This window comes from Cenococcum geophilum, assembly GCF_001692895.1.
Source record: "Cenococcum geophilum 1.58 unplaced genomic scaffold K441scaffold_16, whole genome shotgun sequence".
Lineage (NCBI taxonomy): Eukaryota > Fungi > Ascomycota > Dothideomycetes > Gloniales > Gloniaceae > Cenococcum > Cenococcum geophilum.
Window position 1 is genome coordinate 484902 of NW_027137574.1, and position 11507 is coordinate 496408.

General features: G+C 48.8%; 2 protein-coding genes across 2 annotated transcripts; one reads left to right on the forward strand and one right to left on the reverse strand.

Moving 5' to 3' along the window:
* Window positions 1-667: 667 nt before the first annotated feature.
* Window positions 668-6224, reverse strand: K441DRAFT_704879 (glycoside hydrolase family 13 protein). The gene is made up of 15 exons (XM_067653558.1): window positions 6014-6224; window positions 5834-5958; window positions 5681-5780; window positions 5512-5624; window positions 4763-5457; window positions 4373-4708; window positions 3694-4324; window positions 3615-3637; window positions 3116-3212; window positions 2707-2772; window positions 2610-2652; window positions 2229-2545; window positions 1942-2179; window positions 1279-1890; window positions 668-1216 (listed from the first exon to the last, which is right to left on the reverse strand). Exons 1-15 carry the CDS (start codon window positions 6084-6086, stop codon window positions 1137-1139), a joined length of 3549 nt encoding a protein of 1182 aa, XP_067505034.1. The 5' UTR covers window positions 6087-6224; the 3' UTR covers window positions 668-1136.
* A 227-nt stretch (window positions 6225-6451) lies between these two features.
* K441DRAFT_67639 (P-loop containing nucleoside triphosphate hydrolase protein) lies at window positions 6452-8837 on the forward strand. Its single transcript, XM_067650946.1, has 2 exons — window positions 6452-7146; window positions 7202-8837. Exons 1-2 carry the CDS (start codon window positions 6732-6734, stop codon window positions 8509-8511), a joined length of 1725 nt encoding a protein of 574 aa, XP_067505035.1. The 5' UTR covers window positions 6452-6731; the 3' UTR covers window positions 8512-8837.
* Window positions 8838-11507: the final 2670 nt, after the last annotated feature.

Consider the following 11507-nt stretch of genomic DNA (forward strand, 5'->3'; position numbering starts at 1 on the left):
CAACCTCTCTATGTAGCCTCATCTGGACCTAGGCCGACTCACATTCCTCCCTCAAGGAAGAGAGTGGCACCGAGGATTAATTACTAGGTTCCGCTTCACCACGCTAATGCTTAATATACCCCTAAGGTAGCCAACCAGTCGTTGAGCTTGTGGACCCCTTAACGATCTACTCATCGCATGAATCTCAACCTATACAAGGTAAACTAAGTAATTTCTACTAACCCAAGGATTACCAACATTTTGATACTCAGGTATGATATGAATGGCTCCGTCTCGGCCTTGAAGAGCCAACCTTACGGATCGACAGCCTCTGTCCATGACGATTTTCGGTCTTTGGCCCCGAAGGAATTCGATTTGTATCAAGCCGCTAGACAACTCGATACGCTCTGTGGCTTCCGTGTTGGGGTTAATTTGGGCTGGTTGCGAATCGCCACGCTCTGGGGAGCTTTCCTTACCACTAAAACCGCGACCTTCATGGAGCATTTCGTTGGTTGATAAGGAGCAGTACACCTGTGCACCAACAATCCACGAAGGGTCCGATTTATGAGATAACTGAGACATGGGCTACGAAAAATATTTCTGCGAAATAGAACTCCCGAATTATGTTTACTAGAGGCCGGAAAGAGCACAAAATACTATACTAGAGTCGGAGACGGTAGTTAGTGTTCCGTACGAGACCCATTTACTGAGTTACACAAGGTTCAAAGATTATGGCTTCTATTAAAAGCGGGATCTCTTCATTCTAACATATCGTCATCGTGAATTAGAGGACATGGAGGAAGACAGCCACATTTCACGCATATGCACATACCCGCATTGCAACAGGCAAGCAAAGTATTAAACGAAGAGAAGATCCATCTTTCTACCTCACCACCAGCTAAGAGGAATCTTTGATGACGACTACAAGACAAGGACGCAAGGAGATCAGAGCCAAATGGAAGCGCAAAGTTTGCCACTAGTAGGATTACAAGTCATCTGCTAAAAACCCGCCAGAAATCCAGGGGGAAAAGCCAAACCCCCCGTGTTCCTCCCGCTATTTATTTTTTGATTCTGTACAATAGGAAAATACACGAGGGGCTGTTTTTTCTGATGGGTATCTATCAGGTGGCGGATTTTTGTTATCTTGAGTTCCGAGTCTACGACTTCTCGAGGTCCGCAAGAATCTTCTCACCCTTCGCCCGCGCTGACTCAAAGTCGCCAACCATGTAGAAAGCACCTGTATTACAAGATATATCAGCGATTTGTTATTGGAACATCAATGTGAGTTTCATAGCATACCTTCCGGTAGATCATCACCCTCACCTTCCATGATCGCCTTGAAGGACCTGATGGTGTCCTTAAGATCGACCAGCTTACCCTCAATACCCGTGAAGACCTGAGCAACAGTGAAAGGCTGGCTCAAGAATCTCTGAAGTTTCCGGGCACGCTCGACAGTCAACTTATCAGCTTCCGACAACTCGTCCATACCCAAGATAGCAATGATATCCTGGAGCGACTTGTACTCTTGCAACATCTGCTGGACGCGGGTTGCGGTCTGGTAGTGGTCCTCACCAACAACACGAGGATCCAACATACGGGACTTGGAGTCTAGAGGGTCGACAGCGGGGTAGATACCCAACTCGGAGATACCACGAGACAACACAGTAGTGGCATCCAAATGGGCGAAGGTGGTGGCAGGGGCAGGATCAGTCAAATCATCAGCAGGCACGTACACGGCCTGTACGGATGTGATAGATCCCTTATGTGTGGTTGTGATACGTTCCTGCATAATGCCCATGTCCACGGCGAGAGTGGGTTGATAACCGACGGCAGATGGGATACGACCAAGTAAGGCAGATACCTCAGAACCAGCTTGTGTGAAACGGAAGATGTTGTCAATGAAGAGAAGCACTATCCAAGTCTTAGTAAAAATAATAGCAATTTCTTTTGCAATCGACTTACCATCCTGACCCTCCTCATCACGGAAGTATTCAGCGACAGTCAAACCAGTAAGAGCGACACGAGCACGAGCCCCTGGGGGTTCGTTCATCTGACCGAATACTAGGGCGACCTTGGACTCGCCATCAAGCTGGATGACGGAGGTTTCTTGCATTTCGTGGTACAGATCGTTACCCTCACGAGTTCGCTCACCGACACCAGTGAACACGGAGAAACCACCATGAGCTTTGGCGATGTTGTTCTATAACACGGTTAGCGATTATTTGATTATGTAGGTGGTGTATTAGTACAATCAGCTCCTGAATGAATACAGTCTTTCCGACACCGGCACCTCCGAAGAGACCAATCTTTCCACCGCGAGCATATGGTGCCAACAGGTCAACGACCTTGATACCAGTAACTAGGACCTCGGCGGTTGTTGACTGCTCGATGAACTCTGGAGGATCGGCGTGGATGGGAAGCTTCTTAGTGGCCTTGATGGGACCTCGCTCATCAATGGGATCACCAGTGACGTTCATGATACGGCCGAGAGTTCCAGGGCCGACGGGAATCATGATAGGTGAGCCAGTATCAGTAGCGATTGAGCCTCGGACAAGACCCTCGGTACCTAATTTTTCGAATCGCGATTAGAAAAAAAAAATTTGATGAACAGGGGGAACAAACAGACTCACCGTCCATAGCAATACACCTGACAACACTCTCTCCCAAATGTTGCTATCGACTGTTTAGCGATGTTAACTTGTATACCTTCATATCGGCTTGTCTTACCGCGACCTCTAGGACTAGCTTCTGGCCGCCATTATCCGTCGTCAAGGCATTGAGAATCGGTGGAAGCTGCTCAGTATCGAATTTCACTATAATTAATGATTAGCTTCCTTGTTCATCTCACTCCGACAATGGGTCGCAAGGAGCTCCATTGCCGGCCCGAGCGGAAAAAGTTTTCTCGTACCGTCAACGACGGCACCGATGACCTGGTGGATCTTGCCATCCCTTGCCGAGTCTGTGCTTGCGAACCGAGCAGACAGAGCAGGAGCAAAGTTGCTCTTGATGGGTTGGAAAGCGCGTTGGACGGTCGCCGACCGGCGGAACGCTGAGGCTCGCAGCGGCCTCGTAATGGCGCTGTAAAGACCAAGTCAGACCCACGAAATCACCAATTGGGTTCATCTGTGGATAGTACTTGCCTCTTGAGCATTGTGAGAGATGTAGGAGGGAGACGTGATGAGAGTGAAGAGGTGTAGAGTGGATGAAATGGAGCTCGAGGGTTGAGGATTGAACTAGGTCCACGGAAGGGCACTCGGCAGAAACCGCGCCAACCGTCTTAGGCTAAGAGATGGTCACAGCATTTTGCATCAGAAACCTTTCACAGCTGCAATTCACCAGCCAGCCAGCTACCGGTTGGAAATGTTATAGCTGTTAGCAGGGAGCTACTCTAATCACAATATTCAACTTTAAGCAAGAGCTAATTGCATGGTGTTGTGAGCTTCGTGAAATTACCGAGCCAAGGTCGGACTAAAGGGAGCCCGTCACGTGAAAAAGAAAACAAAATGCTCGTCATAATTCTATCTAAAAGGTGAAAGGTGAATCCCCAAGCCATTCCAGTACAAATTAGTCATTTTATTGCAGTATCTGCAAGACAGAATACAATCATAACATTAACACGGGGTTTCCACCACTACAATGTGGATTCGAGCGCGAGGACCTGTGATAGTTAGTAAATGCCACACTCAACTCAAAGTAACAAGAGGGGTTTCTTACAATAGCTGTCCGTGTGGGTATGTAGACTTGCAAAAAATTCTTCCTTCCATTCCATCCAAAAGGTGTCGTGAAGAATCTCGTACTCTCGTCCACATTTCCGTGCCCACCAAACAGCTTGCTGTCAGAGCTAATTACTATCCTGTAGGTGCCCTCCTGCTCGACGCCCACACGATAGTCTGTGAAACTGGTAGAGGGGTGGAAATTGAAGATCCAGAGTAGACCAACCCGCTCAAATACGATGACCTTGTCGCCTTCGTGCTTCAGGCTAACGTAGGCTTGAGGGGAATGGAGCCAGCCATACTTCTCTTCGGTCCACTGCATTTTGCTGTCAAATTCATTAAGGAACCTGTAACGAAGAAGGTGGTCATCAACGAGATTAAACTGTCGGCGGGCGTAGTGAAAGCTGTTGCCATTCCCTTCTCTGGGAAAGTCCAGCCATTCTGGGTGCCCGAATTCGTTGCCCTCGAAGTTTAGATATCCTTCCCCTCCTAGACCATGTGTAATCAATCGAATCATCTTGTGGAGTGCAAGGCCACGATCGATGACCGGAGTCAGTGGAGTTACCACTGACATGTTTGTATACATCTCAGCATCGCAAAGCCACATGAGTAGCGACTTGTCACCAACAAGACTGCGATATTTTAGTTGTGTTGAAAGCAATGGCAACAAATCGACTTACGCTTGGTCGTGACTCTCTGCATAAGCGATAGTTTTTTCGCCACGGCGACGATTTGTTAGAGTAAAGGCAAGATTTCCCATATCCCAGTCGATATCTTGCTTCTCCTTTAGCCACTTAATGTAAAGATCTGGAATTGCCATAGCCAGCCGATAGTCGAATCCAATCCCGCCTAGCGAAAGTGCAACGCACAGTCCCGGCATACCTGAAACGTCCTCTGCGATGGTGATGACGCTTGGGTAGAGCTGATGGAGCATCTCATTCGCCAACATGAGATAAACAACACCTTCTTCATCCACTCCAGGCCCAAAATACTCGTGGTATCCACCAGAGAATCCACTTTCATATATTAGCAAGCAAGAAGACTCAGATTTGGTGCCGAAAAGAACTTACGTTCCGATACCGTGATGGAGGTAAAGCATGCTCGTTACTCCATCAAATCTAAACCCATCGAACTGATACTCGTCCATCCAGAACCGAAGGTTGCTTAGAAGAAATCTTAGCACTTCATGGTGGCCGTAATTAAACAGTCTGCTGTCCCATAGCTCATGTCTTCCTTTTGCACCTTCATGGAAGTATAAATGGTCGGTGTTGTCGAACATATTCAGACCATCCAGGACGTTTTTCGATGCATGGCTATGCACGACATCCAATAGAACTGTGATTCCCATGCCATGAGCAGTGTCGATAAGCTCTTTCAAGTCATCCGGTAGTCCGTACCGACTGCTAGCAGCGAAAAAGCTGTTGATTTGGTATCCAAAGCTTGCATAGTATGCGTGCTCCATTATAGCCATCAGCTGGATTGTATTATACCCTAGATGCTTGATTCGGGGTAGGACGTTTTGTGTGAATTCCTTGTATGTCGCGATTTTCGGCTCGGCTGAGGAGATACCAACATGGGCTTCGTAGATTCGAGCGCTAAGGGGCTTCGGGGGTCTAGGGTGCTTGAAGACATATTGCCGTTCCTTTGAAGGATTCCAAAACCGAGCGTCGTACACTAGGGAAGCACTGAGGTCCTGAGTGACTCGGGTGATCCAGGCAGGGATGCGCTCTTGACGGGCGTGGTCGTTAGGAACGACGAGAGATATCTGAGATTCCTTGTCAGATGTTGCTGTCTTTGTGGTAGGTNCATGCGGGGGTACCTTGATTTTGGAATCGTGAGGTATAGTTGCTTGTCCATCCTTTCCAGGTATCGTCACCTCCCAAACTCCATAACTGTCTTTTGTCATTGGCGTAGCGTCGCGATCCCAGTTATCTGGAAACGATCCTCGTAAGTATACGGTTTGCGCCTTAATAAGATCACGATCTCACTGAAATCTCCAATCAAGTATGCCCGTAGGGCGTTCGGTGCCCACTCTCGATACACCACATCGCCATTTTCCTTGACGTTAAACCCAAACTTCTCGAAGCCCTATGGATAAAATTAGCGCTACTCTTCATAGAGAATAGAGAGGGACTGCTTACTCTTGAGAACTTCTCCATTCCACCTTCTGTCTCACTGATGGTCTTGATCCATTGCTGTGCCTTGCTGTATCTGCTGCGAAGAGCATCCTTGAACGGTGATAGCCATGGATCGAGCTGAGTAATTCCTATAATCAATTAGCCAATTCAATTCGATTCGAGGGTATGAGAATGGCGTTATACCAGTTCCATCTCCAGGCACATCACCTGCGGGGCCCGTCATGACAGTGTTGTGTGAAGCTTCATTGAGTGCCATGTCTGCGATTGATATGGACTCTCTGGGGGCGCAGTCGGAGCCTTTAATAGCAGGCGGCTGTGAGTTTCAAAGAGTTTCACAAAAGGGGCACACGAGAAAAAACCATGAGCAGCCGCAAGAGGCGACAGTTTATAGGGTTAGATATGGTTTGCGGGGTTTTGGATTCCCACCATTGGGACTTACACAAAAGCTGAGCGACGAACAATCCCAACCAGCGCCAGACCCTGCAACAAACGTCATAAAAAAGCCCTGCCCACAAACGGTATAGCTGCCGTTGACCTTTGCTTCTTTAGTGTTGGCGCCTCAAATGGCTCACTCGCCGACAATACCCTATCACCGGCTATTACACCACTTACAATACGCTTATAATACAGCATTATCCTCTATTCAAGAATTTCCTACCTTTCATATCCTCTCCTATATACAGCTGGGCACACAGATGAAAAGAACCCCAGTCCCCGTCGATTAATTAATGTAAATCCCCTGGACGCGCTTATCAGTCGCCGCTGGAACCCCGCCGAGCTTTGACTCAAGGGTTGGAGAGGTCATGTTCAAGACACAAGGTCGCTGACCTCCGCCACCCACCACCTCTCCTCTCCGGGATAGCTTCAACCTTGCGCTCTAGGAGCGCTCAATCCTACCATCATGACGAAGACAGCTCTCTATATCACTGTGTCCCCGCAAGCCCGCGTCTCTTACCTCGCTCTGGCCTCGATCCGCCGGAGCTTCCTCACCTCCGCAAAGCAATCCTCATCAGGCCAATACCACCGCTCAGACTTCTCAGGTCAGGGTTTCACAGGTATATACGAGCCCGGTCAGCCGACCGGCGGCCCGCTGGGTGGAGCAAGCAATGTAGGAGCGCCTCGGATAACGCCCAAAGCATTGAAACAACATCTAGACCAATTCGTGGTGGGACAGGAGAGAGCGAAGAAGGTGCTAAGTGTTGCTGTGTACAATCATTACCAGCGGATACAGGAGCTTCAACGGCTAGATAATGAGCAGGCAGAGCTTGAGGCGCAAGCAGCTAGGAGGGAAATGGGGCATCGGCATCCCGTAGAAAGTACATCCACCACCCGACACCATTTACGAAAAGCAATCATGACTTATACATGTAGTAGATGAATTTCCAGGCCAGCAATCTACAATAGACCTATACCCTCCCTCTCCTCAACCTCAATCGCAAGAGCAACCCCCCCACGAAACACCCCAAATCCTCGACTACACTCCGCTCACGATCGAGAAATCCAACGTCCTCCTCCTAGGCCCTTCCGGCGTTGGAAAAACGCTCATGGCCAAAACCCTCGCGCGTGTTCTCGACGTTCCCTTCAGTATGTCCGACTGCACACCTCTCACACAAGCTGGGTACATAGGGGAAGATGCCGAAGTCTGCGTGCAGCGCCTCCTAGCAGCTGCAAACTACGACGTCGCAGCCGCCGAGCGGGGTATAATCTGTCTCGACGAGATCGACAAGATCGCTACTGCGAAGGTCGCTCATGGCAAAGACGTCAGCGGCGAGGGCGTTCAACAAGCTCTCCTCAAGATAATTGAAGGTACTACACTCCAGATCCAAGCAAAGCAAGAGCGAGGTAGTGGTGGGAGGAGTCACGGCACGATACCGGGCAGCGGCAGCGGCTTTCCTTCCTCGAATCCTCTTAACCCAGGCGGCGGTGGAGGTAGTGCGGGGGGAGGAATGAACACCAATCCTCCCGGCGGCAAAGGCGAAGTCTTCAATATCCGCACCGACAACATCCTCTTCATCTTCACTGGCGCCTTCATCGGGCTGCACAAAATGATCCTCGACCGCATCTCTAAAGGCAGCATCGGCTTTGGCGCCCCGGTGCGCGCCTCAAACCCCAACTCCGGTCCCCACGACACAATGCTCAAAGGCGAAGACGCCCTCTTCAAGAAGCACCTCCCCTTCTTCGTCCCCCCGCCCACTCCGGCCCGCTCCACACCCTTTGGCAAGGCCCCCAACGCATCCCCTCAGCCTTCCTCGCCTCCCCCACAGGCCCTCTATAACACCCTCGACCTCGTCGAGCCCGCCGACCTGCAGAAATACGGCATGATACCCGAGCTCGTCGGGCGCATCCCGATCTCGTGTGCGTTGTCCGCGCTCGACGAAGAGGCGCTGGTGCGGGTCCTCACAGAGCCGCGCAACAGCCTGCTGCGCCAGTACGAGCAGCTATTCCAGCTCAGCGGCATCGAGCTGCGCTTCACAAGCGGCGCGCTAAGGGAAGTTGCCAAGGCGGCCGGCGGGATGGGGACCGGTGCGAGAGGGCTCAGGACAGTGTTGGAGAGGCTGTTAGGCGAGAGCATGTTTGAGACGCCTGGTGAGTTGTACCCCCGCTCCTCTTGTGTACTGCAACTCCTTCTGCGGTCTGGTTTTATTCGTGTGGTGGAATGTTGCCCTGGAGCGTTTTGCTGATGATGTGTAGGGTCGCCGATCAAGCACATCCTCATCACGCAGCCGGCCGCTCAACTCAAGCAACCCCCGATCTACCTCCCGCGCGGCCAGCAGCACAAATTCCATGCACTAATCGCGCAGGAAGAGGAGGCGTGGGAGACACAGATTCAGGGGAAGGAGAACGCGGGCGGCTCCGCTGACCGTGCGCCGAGTTTCGAGGAGTACAGGACTAAGAGCCAGGCTGCTGGCGTGGTGTAGGTGAGCTGAATTGTAATTGCCAGCTATTTTGGGGGTGGGGAGATATTTCGGTTGTTTTTGGCCTTGCAGATGCCGGCTGATGTGAGGGCTGCATGCTATCTGAGTGCCGGTTTTCGGCTTTCGGGCATGTGGCGAATGGGTGTTGGCGGAAAACTTATTGCAGATTTAGAAATGAGATAGTATGAACGTCTGTTTGGATATATGATGGCGTGTTACTTTCATATACATACATTTAGGATCATTTTTGTGATGCTAGTAGTGGTAAAATGGATTTCCACAACAGTTATAGGACATACAGCACTGATAAGTACCATGTGATGTAGCCTTGGTAAAGCATTGATTCAAGCTATGAAGGGAGTGTCATATATATAATGCCTAAGATGGAGGAGGATCATACGGTGTTGTTTATGTAGAATGGGAGAGATGGGAGATTGGAAGAAAATGAAGCAATGGTCAGAAGAATATAATAAAATTAATTTGGCAGGGGAGGCAATGATATCCTGGAGCGTTAGCTGCAGAGACAATCCGGCATTAAAGGAGATGAGATTTTCTAATCGCTGGCAGAAACACAGTGGTGCGAAAGGAGTTTGTCACGGGACCTGTATTGCAGCGGTGCTCAGGAGAGGGGGAAAGGGGTTTTGCCACAGTGCCCAATGTCTCAGCAAAACTTACAATTGGTTTGCATGTGGTCCAGTGACGATTATATTGCAAAGGTTTCCCAAATGAAGTAAAGTTTAGCAAAGTTCACTTGGAAGGGAAGGTTAGAGGCAAATAGATGAGAGCAGTGGCGCCGCATCAAGAACCATTATATCGAAACCAATGCTCGTAAATTTTATCCTGTGAGCCAGCGTTTATTTGGATCGTGATGAATCATCGTACGAGTGAACTTCCGTATCGGCGACAAAGCCCAGTTCGCAGGGCCATTGTTGGCGGGTTCATCGTGATAAAGGTTCCCGGCTGCTCTGGGTCATGCAGTGCCTTTGCGAGGTTCCAGTGTAAGAACATCTGTAGCAATTCCTTAACTAACCCCATTGTAGAGACATGAGCAAGTGGTAAAATCGATACGGCACGGAAATCTCTGGGAGCGTTTTCAACTGCGTATCGGTACCGGAAAATAGTTTTACTTCAATAAACAAGGACGCTGGAGCGTAAATAAAAGCAAACTCATCATAGCCAGCGATGAACTAAGATACCCAAGCATGACTGGGGATCTTTCCAGAATGCGGTGAGAAAGTGTTTGCAGCACCTGAAATTCGATAGAAAGACAAAAAGCCTTGGAAGACCCAAGTGGAGGGACGGCAGGGGTTTAGCACTAGAACCATACTGTCGTTGGTACTTCGACTGACGCTAATAAACCCCATTCAGGCTCTAGCGTGCTAGGTACGATGCGAATGTGACAAAGACCACCCTGAATTAAGAGTTTTACCCTAATATGGAACGAGATAATTGATCTTCATTGAGCGGCATCGATTCAGACGTACGGACTCGAGCTTAAAAGAATTACTAGAGTAAATATAGTACTGATATAATAACCTTAGATGTCCCACTGTCAGGTCGACGTCCATCGAGTATGTGGTCCGTGCGAAACAACTAGAATCAGAAGTACGCATATAGCCTATATAGATTTAATCAATAGAATACCATCAACCATGCCTTTCAATTAGACCTTGTTCAGCCGACTCAATATGCCTAACGTTTAACTAAATCGGGTCGCTAAAAACTGCCCGATTTTCACGACCATGGTACACCAAATCTACCCCTCGATCTTTGCAGGCTCAAAGATCGTCTCGGGAACACCACGAACGATTGAGGAAGCCTCTATCAAAGCCTTCACTAAATACTGTTTGGAAACCACCAGACAGTAAACACTAAAAGGGGCCTCTGCGAACGCCAAGGACGCATTTTAGGTGTAAAATATGTCAGATTCCGTTCTGCAGAAAGAATGAGTATTGGCTACCTTATATTGAGTGACTTAACTCTAAGAAATAAGCTATATAGATTGTTTATATGATATTTAGTGGACATCACCAGTTTCATATTCCTGTGTATGACGATTTGATCTGATTGGCTAAACCCTTATCGATAACAGTTGGACGCAAGTCGGCGGGTTAAGGGATAGTCTCGAGCTTTTTTTTGGGATTCCATCCGTCCCCGAAAGGCATTGCACATGTAATTAGTATAGATTTGACGTAAGAAGGCCATTTAGATAACACGATACAGATCGAGCATTTCGGTGGAGAGCCAACCCTTTCCGCCAACCTTATTTGGATGCAGAGAAATGACAAACTTCTAGATCCTAAAGCCGGCGATCACAATATAGGAAGAGAGCGGACGGCGAAACTCAACGCAAGGCACGGTCTTCAACTGACGGTGTTGATATAGCGTTGTATCTGTGCAGCTGGTGATGACACTCAGTTCACTTTCCGAGATTGGAACGGTTCGGGCTTTTGTGTCAACCCAAGCTGCTTTATACTGTGGAGTATTTTTGGGCCTAGTATTGCTTCCCATGGATTGAGTTAGGAAGCTTAAAGTTTTAAGGTGGATATGGTTAATGTTGCACCAATGGTGTTGCATTCTAATAAATAACACGAAAGGGTCATCTTAAAATCAGATGAAATATCAATGGCAAAAATTCTAAATTGGTCGTTTTCAAGTCAATGGTAATGGGAAAACTAAGCAGATTAACCTGTAATCAAGGCTATGTGCGATATATCGATGATTCAGGTTCGATGGCAAATCACTGTTGATAACGCAACACG